Source organism: Lycorma delicatula, chromosome 3, assembly GCF_047948215.1.
Source record: "Lycorma delicatula isolate Av1 chromosome 3, ASM4794821v1, whole genome shotgun sequence".
NCBI classification, from domain to species: Eukaryota; Metazoa; Arthropoda; class Insecta; order Hemiptera; family Fulgoridae; genus Lycorma; species Lycorma delicatula.
In genome coordinates, this window is record NC_134457.1 from 159,840,678 (window position 1) to 159,855,538 (window position 14,861).

The 14,861-nt window shown below is 31.7% G+C and overlaps 1 protein-coding gene across 3 annotated transcripts in view; it reads left to right on the forward strand.

The window, feature by feature from the left end:
- Dap160 (dynamin associated protein 160) overlaps window positions 1–14,861 on the forward strand; it is a 238,769-nt gene that overhangs the window by 202,894 nt on the left and 21,014 nt on the right. For all 3 annotated transcript variants that reach the window (XM_075360884.1, XM_075360885.1, XM_075360886.1), the window contains 3 exons: window positions 2,821–2,976; window positions 8,236–8,370; window positions 11,830–12,031. In XM_075360884.1, coding sequence (XP_075216999.1) covers window positions 2,821–2,976; window positions 8,236–8,370; window positions 11,830–12,031 — 493 coding nt within the window. The remainder of the gene's footprint in view (window positions 1–2,820; window positions 2,977–8,235; window positions 8,371–11,829; window positions 12,032–14,861) is intronic.

A 14,861-nucleotide genomic window follows, 5' to 3' on the forward strand; every position in this document is an offset into this window, starting at 1 on the left:
ATTTCTCATACTTGTAACGTTTGATTTATTAATTATTTACATTTCTTTCCTGTTATGAAGGATCTCGCCTAAAGACCGTTAATACATTGTAGTAGATTTTGAGCAAGGTTGAACTGTATATTCATAGGTGATGAATTGAAACGCCTTGTTGCTTGTTGAATTGTTATTTGATTTTTTGTCGTCTTGACATTTTGATAACATATAATTAAACTTAATAAAACATATATGTTATTCAGTTTAATTATATGTCAAGTTATGCGTCATGGCTTAATAACATGCAACTATAAAAGTAAAATAAGCGTTCATCCGAACACATCCATCTGGACTTAATGTGCAACACAACTGCTCCTTGCAGTATTCGAGCTCCAAATGAAAAAAGTAGCTACCTCATAATGACCACTCCCTGCAGCATTATGATGTAGGACGTGGCATGATCAGATTGCCTAACCAAACTTGCCGTGGGGCCTGTAGCCCTTGCTAGGTAGCAGCACCTGACGGCACAAGTGGAACAGAGCATTTCCTTAACCAATATATCCAATACAGCTCCAATAAGTATACCCAATTTAGAATTAAACATAGTGTTCTGGTCAACATTTTTACAATGTTTTTGCCACAATCAGTAAAATAAAGTTACTCGTATCCAGTAGACTCTGGTCTCCTGAGTATTATGAACAATATATTATTTTCTGAGATAGACCTGTAGAAAAATTAAGTATCTCAATTACTAAATGGGAAGACACATCATTCTTAAACCTCTTCCACGACTGTCTGCTTGCACTAATTACTTTTGTGTCCTTCATTTTTAGGAGTATACAATACCAGAAATGGTGCTTTGAACTCATTTTTATTACAAATACAATGTGCAGTGGATGAATTGATAAAATTGAGAGGAAGAAACCATAATACACCAATTTCATTACCACAAGTAACTCTTTGTTTTGAGAAAACAGTTCTTTTTCCAGCCTTATAATATTTCTTGAAGGACCAAAAAAACCTTATTTTTTTAATCTTTTTTATTTTCTATTGTGACTAGTTCAATATTTTATTTCTATTTATATTGTTTTCTTCCTTAGCTCAACAGTAGAAGTAAGTATACAGTATAAGTACGTAAATGTACAAGTAGTATACAGTGTAAATAGAATTAAGTAATAAGTATAAAGAACTAAACAGTGAGTACAACCCTTGTAAGAAACAAACCAATCAAATAAATGCTATTGTATCAAATCAAAAGGAAAAAATCAAAGGTGTCAAATAAAAGATCAAAGGGGGAAAGATCAACCAATCAAATAAATGCTATGGTATCAAACCAAAGGGGTCTTATGTTCAGAGTGATACCTGAAACTAGACATATTTATATTTCTTTACCATTCAAGTCTTTATTCATGAACTCAATCTCTGCCCTCTGTGATAATGCAGTCTCGCCATTTTTTTCTTTCAGATGTGTATTATCTCCTTCTAGAGCTTCAAGGTTTATTTATTTATTTCCTTCTCAGACAGCTTCTTACTTCCAGTAATAATCATCTAAATTATTAGAATAATATAATCCAGACTGAACCAAGAACTGTTGCAAATGGTAATTTATGCACCTTATGGATAATACATCATCTGCCCCAATAACTCTGAATTGATATTGAAATAGGAGCGAATAGAGAATCGTTGTTTGAAGTATATATAAATTCAAAATGCAATTGAGAATCATTGGACACAGACAATGCTGAGGAGAAAACAGTTGGCTTTATAGTTGAAAGTTGATATGAATGTTGCCTTTAAACCTTAATCTTATTTTTAAAGGCAATCTAATTTGATACTTGCTTTGCAACTGTGTACAGTACAATGAAAAATCATTTCAGCAGAATCAGCATGTAGTCCTCTCTCTCTCTCTCTTTTTTTTTTTTGTATGTGTGTGTTATTTATAACACACTTGTATGTTATTTATATGTATGTATTTATTTTTATGAAAAAGAATTTATTTTCTATATTGATTTTATATTCTTCAAAGTAGTCTCTTAAGATGCAGCACACTTACCCTGGTGTTTCTCTCAGTACTCAAAACATCTGTGGAAACTATTATTTAGTATAGCCTAAAGTTTACTTTAAAGTTTATTTCACCTATCATTGCAAGTAGTAGTCTTTTTAATGTTACCTTATTACTCAGTAGAAACAATTTTAAGGGTGCTGTGTCCCATGTCTGAAGAATATGGAGGTTGCAGCATCAATCAGTTGGTGTTATTTTTGGCCAAATAATCACATATTTATATTTTTGGTTAAAAGTTGTTTGGTTGGATTTAAAACGCCACTCTTTGGTAGAATGATGCCTTAAAGTAGTTTTAACCATTTAAATTTGCATTTGTATCTATCAGTCAACATAGCTGTTAATATATTACTATTTACATTAGTTGCATATGAATAAATTCAACTGAATTATAGTTTGTCAATGTGAAATTTAAAGTCATGATGTAGTCAGTATAATGAAAGTTTATGTTCAGTAACTAATTAATTCACTTAAAGCTAGTTGTCTTATTGAAGCTAATGTTTCATATAAGGAAAGAGATGAAATGAAATAAATGTTGATGTGCTCATGTACTGATGATATGGAGTACACAGACTTAATACAGATACTAACATTAACAAACTGACACAAAATCATAACAGAAATCAAAGAACTTGTAAAATATTAAAATTATGTATTCAACAAAAAAAATCTTAATTTACATCTCCTCATAATAAATGACTACTGCTGTAATATTAAAATACATTGATGGTTTGATATATTAAACTACTTATATGGTGTTTTATTTATTCTGTTTTGCCTCCTGTCAGGTGAATGAAGGTATTGCAGAAAAAGAAAATTCTGAGAGATTAGAATGGTTGCAAACTCATATACAATGTGATGGTCTTGATGAGCCTCTTATATTCAATTCATTGACCAACGCTGTTGTTCCAAGGAAGTTCATACACTATGGCGTCCTTACAAAAGTAAGTTAATATTTTCTTCTTTCCTTTATATAAATATTCATGATTTACTAATTAAATCTATTTTTTGTTTTATTAATTTGGTTAATAAGAAATGGAAAGTTTCTTTTTAGGGATTTTGTGGTTGAATTTTTAGATTTTAATTACTTTCCTTATTAAAAATGTACTTTACTTTGTTTAGCATACAATACTTGAGTAATAAGCTTATACTCTTGGATATGTTACCTTCAATTTTAAGGTAACCTTTTAAAATATTTCTCTATTCAAATATTTTTTCAATTTTTAAGTTTAAAAAAATTTATTAACAATTATGTACAATTACAGTCACAGAGAATTTACATTTTATATAAATAATATATTTTAAACTATTATAATAATTATTGTCTTTTTACCTTTATGGGTGACGAATAGGTACAGTTTGCTTTTTCTCCATATGTCGATTCTCCTGTAACTCTTAACAGGTGAATCAGTTTGAATGCTTTGTTTACTAAATATAATTTGTTAGAAGTCAGTCAACCATTTGTGAGATATGTGGTTAATTAAAACCAATCCGCCCAAGAACACTGGTATCCACGATCTAGTATTCAAATCCATATAAACGTTTACTACTTTCTTTCTCTTTCCTGTTTAGCCTTCGGTAATTACCGTTTAGATAATTCTTCAGAGGATGAATGAGGATGACATGTATGAGTGTAAATGAAGTGTAGTCTTGTACATTCTCAGTTCGACCATTCTTGAGATGTGTGGTTAATTGAAACCCAACCACCAAAGAATACTGGTATCCACGATCTAGTATTCAAATCTGTGTAAAAATAACTGGCTTTACTAGGACTTGAACGCTGGAACTCTCGACTTCCAAATCAGCTGATTTGGGAAGACGCGTTCACCAATAGACCAACCCGGTGGTCAGGATTTACCTAGCAAATATATATATATTAACTCATCAGGTTTACCATAGCATAGGACAAAGCTAACCCACAGGTCTGAAAGATTTTACACACTATTTTCATTTAATATTCTTTGAAAAAAAAAAGGATTATTTATGTCTAAGTTATTAAAAAATATATAACAATCAGAAAAAAAAATATTAGTTAAAATAGAAAGTAAATTGATTAAAAGTATGCATTAATTTTAAAGAATATACAAAAATATGTCATTATGAATTTTTTCTGTTATCTTTCTGTATCATTTACATTATTATATAAGTTAAATAATGAAAGAAGTTTTCATTGTTATTAAAAATATTCCTTTGTCCACTTTAACTGGATACCATTAATTTTGTAAGCTTTTTGTATTTTCATAATTTTGGTCACTTGTTTCAAAAGTAAGCTAATGAATATCTCTCCTGTAGGTAACTAATTCAAAACCATAATAAAGCAACGTTATCCACAGCCTTGTCTATAATCAATATTAGATTACACTTCTGAATTGGATGATAGAAGAGAGATTTATTACTTTAATTAGCAATAACTATGCAAGACAGTTTAAAGGTTTAAAAAATGTGTACTCAAAATGATAATAGCATAATAAAAACTGACAGTACAGTGCTGTAATCTGTGTAAAAATAATTAAAAATGGATGAAAATTAACAGAAAGGAAATCCAGGATTGTTTTTAAATTAGACAACAAAACAATGAGTGAAAATTTGCTCTATTAGCTAAATATAAGTTAAACTGAAATAAATACCATTAATATTGCTTTCAATATGAATAATACTGTTTCAAGCTGTAAAGAGTAATCCATAAACAAAATTCACTAAAAAAAATCTAATTTGTTCTGATGATAGTAGTAAATGTATGTAGCAAAGATATGGTAGTATCTGTTTATAAAAACACAAGGAAAAAATCAGCAATGATAGCTGTTACTTCCTCCACAGTGCTAATAATTGTTGTTGTTGTTGTTGTCATCCGTTCAGTCGTGTCCGACCCTCAATGTTCTAATGACAAGTTTTCTACATTCATTTCTGTAATCGACTGCTTCTTTCAGCTGTTTCATGGCCATGTCTGTGTCACCTTTGATGTTATCAAGCCAATAGGTCCTTTGGCAGCTAGGTCTCCTTTTGATGCTGACTGCACCTAGCATCATTGATTTTTCTAATAAATTCGACCACATGACATGTCTGAAGTACAAGAGCTTGAGCCGAAGTATTTTGCCTTCAAGGGACATGGTTGGTTTGACCTGCTCTAAAACTGCTTTGTTGGTAATTTTGGCTGTCCATGGAATTTGCATCATTCTTCTCCAGCACCATAGTTCAAAAGCATCAGTTCTTCTATCTTCTCTCTTCAGGGCCAGCTTTCACATCTTTAGATTTTTATGGGAAAGATGATGACGTGGACTAGCCGACACTTAGTGCCAAGACTAGTATCTTTATTTTTCCAGATTCAGTCCATGTAACATTGCCTTTTGGCCCTATGTTATTCGCCATCTGATTTTTGGGCTGCACCCACCATTTTGATTGATCATGGATCCAAGAAAGAATGAAATCATTAATGCACTCGATGTCTTCATTATTAACTTTGATGTTTTTGCCAGTAGTTGTCATGATATTGGTCTTTTTGACATTGAGGTGTAAGGCCATTTTTTCACTTTCTTCCTTCAATCTTTTTATCAATGTCTAGATCATGCTGTGATTCAACTAGAAGCATTGTGTCATCTGCGTAACAGAGATTATTGATGTTGTGACCTCCAATTTTGACTCCAATCTTAGATTCTTCCAAGTTTAACTTTCGCATAATTATCTCTCCATAAATGATGAAGAGAAAGTGTGATCAGATGCAGCCCTGTCTGACTCCTTGGCCAACTTTGAACCAATCAGTGTCTCCATATACTCTTCAAATTGTGACCTATATAATGATATGATGAGGTGAGTTAAGTATGATGGCACTCCCAGTTCATGTAAGGTGACCCACAGCTTCTTGTGATCAACTACTTTGGAATAGTCGACAAAGCAAAGATAGATAGCCTTTTGATATTTGTGGATCTTCTTCAGAATCCAAAGCAAATTCACAATGTGGTCACGAGTGCCACGACCATGTCGAAAACCACCATGGACATCCAGTAGCTGAGCATCAATATGTTGATTTGAGACGGTTCTGGATGACCTTCAATAAGACCTTATTTGCATGGGAGATCAAGGGTACAGTCCCATAGTTTGAGAAGATACAAGCGTCACCTTTCTTTAGTAATGGCATGAAAACAGACCTTTTCCAATCAGTTGGACATGTTCCAGTTTCCCAGATTTTTTGACATAATGCTTTGATTGCTGCTGGTGGAGTAGATCTGAGCAGTTCTAGTGGAATAGTATCTATGCCAGGAGCCTTGTTATTTGGGAGCTGTTTCAGAGCCCAAATCACTTCTTCTTCTTCTAATATTGATGATTCCAATTCATATGGGGAATTTATAGCTGGTGACTTAGACGTATTAGTGTTTGCATATAATTCCTTTACATACTGTTACCAGTGGTCGTCTTTGATATTGGCTTGCTCAGTCAAGCCTTTCCCATTCTTATTCTTGATGATCACTTTGCAAGCAGTGAAAAAGTTTTTGACTTGTCTTACTTGAGCAAAGAAACCTCTGGTGTGACTTCTAATAAACTCCTCTTCCAGCCGCTTGCAACATTGCTCCCAGTACACTTCCTTGTCTTGTCTAACAGCGCATTAAAAATCAGCATTTAGTCCCCTGAATTTACCTTTATTGCCGACAGCTTTTGCTGCTCTTCATTTCTCAGCAATATTAATGGTGTCAGGTTTCAACCATTTGAATCTTTTTTCTCACTTATTGTATGGTGTATGTTGTACCGCGGCTTCTGTGAGATTAGACTGGAATTTTTACCGTAACTCCTCAGATAGCTTATCAGTATTAAGCAGCTTGGACTTGTTCTTCACCTCTATGGCATGCGTTGGCGGGACTTTGGTGACATCAAACCTCTTTAGAGGAGCATTATCAAACATCTTTGAAGGAGCTATTACATAACCTGACTTTCAATTTGGCCATCAATAGCTCATTATCAGAGCCACAATCTGCTCCAGGGAACGTTTTTACTGGAGCTCCGCCATCGCTGACCTCATAAGATGAAATCGATCTGATTACGGTATATGCCATTGGGGATGTCCAGGTGTATAAACGTTGTTTTGGCTGCTCATAGAGAGTGTTAGTGATGGTCAATTTGTGTTCTTGGGAGGTTTGGACTAGTCTTTCGTCAACTTCATTTCACTCGCTTAAGCCAAACCTGTCACAGATGCCCTGTTCCTGTTGGGTTCTAACTTTGGCATTAAAATCCCCAATAATCATGTCCTTTTTAGGCACCTGTTCCAGTGTTTCATGTACTTTCACATAAAAACCGTCAATTTCATTTCCATCAGCAGCTGTGGATGGTGCATACACTTGTGCAGTAGTTTTGTTCATTGGCTTCCTCTGGATTCGAATGGTCATAATCTGGTCGTTAACCACTGTTTAACTTTTCATAGTATGAGCTGTAAGCTTATCCACAACAAAGGCGAACCATTTTTTTTTTTATGCTGTCATGATCAGAATAGAAGAAGTCTTCAGAGGTAAAATGGTCATTGTCTGCCCATTGTAGTTCACTACACCAAGTAGATTGACATTAAGTCAGCTCAGTTTCTTATTTCAAATGTTTAATTTTCCTTGTGACATTCCACATACATTCCATGTTGCAATCCTTTTGATTTTCTTTTCGCTCAGGGCTCCACATTCTCCATGGGCTACATCAGCAGCTGGGTGCCCAGGAGGGTTTCTCCTACCTACATAATAAATGCCCAAATGGGTACTGGTGGAAAACTGCTGCTCTTCCCCAGTTGCATGTTCAGTACTTCATAGCCTGGAGGTCCTACCACTCCATACCATATTTGAAATTGTTGTAGTACCTTAGTACCTTCAATAGAATTTTCTTGGCAAGAATAACAGGGTGGGTTGCCAGGTCCTTCCCTGTGCCCTTATAATTGGCCTGTGAGCTGTGTGACCTCCAGAGTTCACTCCCTCACCATGTTGATGAATACAGTAAGTAAGACTTTGAGGCGGGTGTTAATAATAGTTACCATTTAATTAATGAAGTAGGTGTATATTTAAAAATACAGATTGATAAGTACTAACCCACCATCAAGAATTCTTAGGTTTGAGTCCTTGTAAAGGCAGTTTCTTTTATATGGATTCGAATGCTAGACTGTATCCACAGTCTAGCATTCGAATAATATGTTTGAAATAAATGTTCTTATTTTGTGTTTTTCTTTTGTTTTGTTTTTTTAGACTAAGAGTGGAAAGCAGCTAGTTGGATTCCTACTTAATGATTTCCTTTTACTTGCTCAACCACATCGGCCATTGGTTGATAACCAATTTTCATTTGAAAGAAATTCAAATGCCGTATTTAAAATGTATAAACAGGTAATTTATTTATATTCACTGACAGAATATTATGTTAAAGTAACATATTAGTTAAACATTAATTGTCTATTGAAAAATTAGAGGCTTCATAAATTCTGAAATATGCATATAAGCAATGTGCATTAAAAAAAGGCCACCAAAAAGCTCTTAGCTGTAACTTCTTCAGCCAGTGTATAACAATATGAATAATATGGCATATTTGCTACAAATATTAACAGGAGTATTGTATACTGGACAATGTATAAACCTCTTTTAAGAGTTATTGAAAATATTATTGTAGTCTTTCAATAAAATTTTGAGATATGGGATCCTTGGTGCCTGACCTTTTCTAACCAAAATTAATTTGTATCACTAACCCATATTCAGAAGTCATCGTATTAAATTTCTTAAAAATCAGTATATCCAGTCTTAAGATATGGAAAATGAAAATGATGAAAAAACACAAAAAAATTAAGCTTATTATCCCCCCTGAAAAAATTGTCCAGATATATAATCAAAGAGACATACAATGTAATGAAATCATCTAATTAGTTCAATTTTATTTTGAATCCAGAAATAGCAAAAAAAGAAAAAAGTATTTTTGTCCTGCATCTCCCTGCTTCAATGACCAATTATGACCAGAATTAAATAGCATCAAAGCTTATATCTAGAAATTTTTATGGCAAAGTTTATCCAAATTGGTCCATCGAGTATGGAGATATCAAGCAAATATATAAGCCGACATACATATATATGTATGTATATACACACACATCTTTTTGTAATTTTTCAATAAATAAAATTCTGTTTTTTGTTTAAACAGGGTCATGAAATGTCAAGATGTCCAAAAACCCTGACTTTCAAAATTTGACGTGATTAGCTTACTTTCTCTAACATAGTATACGGTATAGCTATATTTAACAGAAAAGTAATAATTGTATATTTATTCACTTGTGTCATATTATACATACAATCATTAGTAATCATTATATGCCAGTGGTTACCAAACATTTTTTGATTCTTGGTGGAATCCAGATTTCCCAAAAACAATTTCAAATTCTAACAAGTACACTGTGTGAAATAGCCAATAATTTTTTTTCAAGAATTAGGTAAAAATAATTAATACATTTTAAATCACAAAAAAGACATTATTCAACTAATTATAATAATTAGTGGGATGGATGAGCCTATTGATCGCTGCACATTTTTTTAAATAATGAAATTAAACTGTACACAGCCATTCTCATTTCCTGCTCCACATTGATTTTTGTGTGATACTTCTGTTTTATCATTGCAACTGCAGAAAACAGTTTCACTGAAACAAGAAATCACAAATGAGATTAAATTACTTTGAGCTTTACCAGGAAAGTGTGCATATTCCACCTTTTACTGACATTCAAAATTCAGTTAATTCAATACTGTGAAATTTTGTTTTCAATGCATTGTCAAAAGACAGCTCAACCAGATTCTCTTCTTTGACATAGTAAATTAAGATGAAGCACTGCTATTAAATTGATCTTAAATCCTTGTAATATTTCATGGCTTAGTATCACACAAAAATCAATGTGAAGAAGGAAATGAGTATTTGTGTCCAATTTAATGCCATGATTTGAAAAGATGTGCAGTGATCAATAGACTCATCCATCCCACTAATTATTATAATTAGTTGAATCAGTTCACTTACGTTTTGTGTGATCTAAAATGTGTTTTATTTAATTTTACCTAACCCTTGCAAAAAATATTGGCTATTTCATAAAGTGTACTTGTTAGAATCTGATATAGGGCGTCTCGGGAAATCTGGATTCAGCAAGAGCATTGAGAATCAAAAACATTTGGTTGCCGCTGATATATACACTAATGATTGTATATATAATATTGACACTTGTAAATAAAACTACACTCTTTTGTATGGCTCTCTCTCTCTCTCTCTCTCTCTCTTTTTTCTGTTTATCCTCCAGAACCTTTATAAGATATTACTTCAGAGGATTAATGAGTATGATATGTATGAATGTAAATGAATTGTAGTCTTGTACAGCCTCAGGTTGATCATTCCTGAGATGTGTGGTTAATTGAAACCCAACCATCAAAGAACACAAGTATACACGATCTAGTATTCAAATCAATATAAAAGTAACAAATTGCCTTTACTAGGATTTAAACCTTAGGAATTCTGAACTTCAAAATCATTTGCAATGATGAGTTAACCACTATACCAGCCCGGTGGGCTCTCTTTCATATGGCTGTTATATGTGTCAATCTTTTGAGATATGAGGCTAATCAATATTGCTTTCTCATAGAATAATATCGTTATTTACTGAACAGCCAGCTCCTGTGGTGAATAGAGTAAAGGTAGGGCAGATTCTCTCTTGCTTTTCTGAGGACTTGGCTTGTTGATATCCGACTATATATTCTGGTCAGTGAAGGAAGCAATGAGAAGCTCTGTCATTTTCCCTATAAGTATAGCAATGGATGATGCTTGTTATTCTTGAAGATGGGAATTTCATTTATGGGATTGACTTGCAACTCATTTTGAGTATCCTATAATGGTTATGGTTATTGCACTTAATGTACATAAGTTTTGGTGCCGTACAGCAATATACCAGGTGATTCAAACATGACTTCACAACTTTAAAAGCATATAACAATTTATTTAAATAACTTGTAGATTTGGCGAGGTCTCATTTCATAGCAAAACACATCAAGTTTTGACTTGCGTAGTTTATTAGTGCTGAATTCGGTCACCAATGTTGTTAAAAATGGATACATTTACTGGTGCAGAAGATGCTCACTGTGCATTTTGGTTTCATGATTTGCAGTGAGAAACTGCAGTTCAATGTAATTTTTGTAGAAATTACGTTAGGGTGCCTCCTTGTAGACATACAATTTACTCTTGGCACCAAACCTTTGTTGAGACAGATTGTTCTGTTAAACATACAAAATCACCAGGATGCCCATGCATCCTGAAAGCAAACCTGCTTTTGATATCTTTCTTTTGTTGTCCACCCTGTTTGATTTTGCTATCTGAATAATAAAATTCTTTAATTTCTGGTTTAAAATGTTTATCCACCTTAAAATGTAATATATCATTTTCTTATTTTTTTTACATTTCTTAAAATTAAATTTCTCTCATAAGAAATGAAAGAAAATGAAATGGATAAAATATACATTGGAGTTCAATAAAATAGAATCCACTGTTTATTGTTCATTCTGTGTGAATACTGTTAAGTTCAGAATAAAAATAATATATTATGAGTATCAAGAGAGTATGTCGAGTTATATACTGGCTGAATGGTGTCTGAGGGTAGGTTGTATTTCATATAATTTCTGTGTATTACAATTAATTTTAATAAAATTCTCCTTAAGTAAAATCATTTGTAAATGATTTTATTTCTGTTTTATATTAATTAATTTATACATCAATATAACAGTTTTGTTGAATATGACCTTTGTGATTATATTTTGTTAATAATTTTTTTTTAGCCTTTATTATTAAGTGATACAATCATAATAAATACACCAGACAGTCCAGATTCAACAGAATTGAAGTTAGAACATGCAAAAGTAGTCCACAGCCTTACTGTAAGTTCACATAATGAACGTAATTTATGGATAAAAAAGATAAATGATGCGAAAAAAGAGCTTTTACATAATGAAAAATGTCATTTACAACGACAGCAGTCGAGTAAGTTTCTTATTTATTTATTTTTTTATTTCTCAAACTCAAATATTTTGTAATAAATGAATTATTCTTAAATATGTTTTGTATTTCAAATAAATGTTTAATAATTTTTTTATTGATTAGCTAGAGTAACCTTTATTCTATACCTTTCAGAATTTAAAAATAATTATTAAATCTTTGGAATTGATTAACAAATCAATCCCAAACAATACCTTGTTAGTAATATAAATCACTAACAAGTCACATTATTCTAAATTGTGTAATTTTGTGTACATAATTAACTGAAATCTGACCTCCCTAGTCCTTTTATTAATTTGAATTCCAGCTTTGCTGTAAAATTTCCAAGTTCTGAATTATTTACAAAATAATATTCTTTAGCCTCTGCAAAGCACAGAATTAGAGGAACACTCTTACATTTACTTTTTTTACTTTATCATACCGTTTTCAGCCCTAAGCCCAGCTTCAGTGATATTTTTTTATAAATTTTTAAACAGTTTATATTTACACATTACTCTATTAGCTTTTTATATTTTGTAAAAATTGTTGGTTAAAATAAAATTTTTTTAATTTTCTTAAAAACATTTAAAATAATTTAGAACAAATATTTGTTCAAGAATGAAAAAGTGTACAATAACTATTAATTTATTACATCTTATCTTTGTATACCAACTTAAATAATTTTAAATAGAATCTCTCCATCAAATTCTGTTTGCAGATTTATAAGGCTGAATTCACATTTATATCTAATTTTTCAAAAATTTTGAATTTTTCATTACTATTTTCATCTTCAATATTTACTTTTTCAACTATTTCCATATTATCTTCTAAATTAGTTTTATTATGGTTATTATTTATCAAATGGTCATCAACATTTGAGAAATTCATCTTTCTATTTTTAAATGATCTAAAATGTTCATTAAATCTATTTTTAAATGATATATTTGTTTTTTCCAATATATATCTTTTTGCAATTGTCACATTTAATTTTATAAATACCAGAAGAATCATTTTTATTTTTTCATTATTATAAAATTTTAAATGTTTTATTATATGATTATCAGGTTTGTAAGCAGGTTTATATTTTTTATCATTATATGCATCAAGTAAGTTTCCTATAATTTTATTTGAATAATAGTATTTTACATAAACATTTTCTCTATTTTTATTGTCATTTATGGGTAATAATGTAGTAATATTTGTATTATTGAAAAATTCTGAATTATACTTTTTATGTTACACTGAAAGACAAAAAAAAAAATTTGTTATGTTTCTCTAAGTGTGATACCATTTCTTGAATTTATTTTTTGCGTACATTACAGATCTGTAAATACAATTTTTCTATCACCCTTAGTTTTAAATAAATTACACTTCAAAAAAATAAGGGAAAATTAGTTAAAATCTGTAAAATTTTTAATTTTGCATGGCCATACCTGTGTTAGAATGATTTCACTGATGCGTTTCTTTTATAAATAGCCTCAGGCACATCCCGAATTAATGTGCAGCAGTAATTGGCTAGCATGTTAGTATCCCATTTCCCTTTATAGCGGCTTTCCATCACCAAAATGTCTTGGTGGAATTGTTCACCATGTTTGTCACTTACGTCTCTGAGGTTGTCTGGGAAAAAATGCAGTTGTGAGTAGAGGAAATGTATTTTCAAAGACATATTACATCCCATAGCTCTGTATGAAGTAAGAAGTTGATTAAAAATATCGTGGCAATTGTAGGATTTTTGTTTGTCGAGAAAGGTTTTGCAAACATCATTAAATGAAGCAAAGCTGCACTTTCTACATTATTTTGAGTTAAATACATCATCTTTGACCAACTCTCTTATTTGAGGACCAACAAATATTCTTTCTTTAATTTTTCCTTCACTTACATCGGAAATTTCTGCCTGATGTACAAAAATCCGGGACTATCCTTTTTCATTGCTTTTACAAAATTTTTCATTAGTTCTAGCTTGATATGGAGAGGGGGTAAAAATATTTTTTTGGGTTCAGCTAAGGGCTCATGAATAATATTTTTCCCATTTGGAATTGTCTTGTTTCTTCCACTCTTTGGTAACATAATGTTTATCCCTAGCTCGGCTGTCCCATTCACAAAGAAAACACATGTACTTGTATAGCCTAAGTGCATGCCTAACAAAATAGCTGTAACTTTCAAATCACCATATATGTTCCAGTTATGTTTTTTATAGTTTATTTTTTTAAGAATGTCTTTTGTCACATCATATGTCTCTTTCAAATTAATACCATAAGCGATTGGTATCAAAGGATATTTGTTACCGTTTTGTAGTAGAACCACTTTTTTACTCTACTTGGACGTATCTATGAAAAGGCGCCAGTCCTTAGGTTTATGAACCTGTCCTAAGTGCAACATAAGCTCATCAATATTTGTGCAATAAACCAAATTATTTTCATCAATAAAGTACTGAGAAAGTTTTTTTTGTTGGCTTCGAAAGCCTGAAATTTTTGTATTTTTTTAAGTAAATTGACCTTGCAGTCTTAATCCTAACAATTCAGCTTGATATTTTGATAAAGTTAAATCCGTAACAAAGTCATTTAATTCACCTTGTGATATAAGATGGGGCTTATTGGAAGATCTTATTCAAAATCAAAATCATTGCTGTCTTCTTCAGTACTGCCTGATTCTTCATTGCTGCTTTCAAAAGTACATTCACAGGTGGCTCTGGAACTGGAATAATTTCACTGTGAGGTACAGGCCTGATTGCAGATTGCAATGGAGGATATTTTACAGTATGTTTAAATTGTTTAGAAATTCCTGACATACTTATTAATAAAAAGTAACAATCGGTTACATGATCCTTTGGTTGACA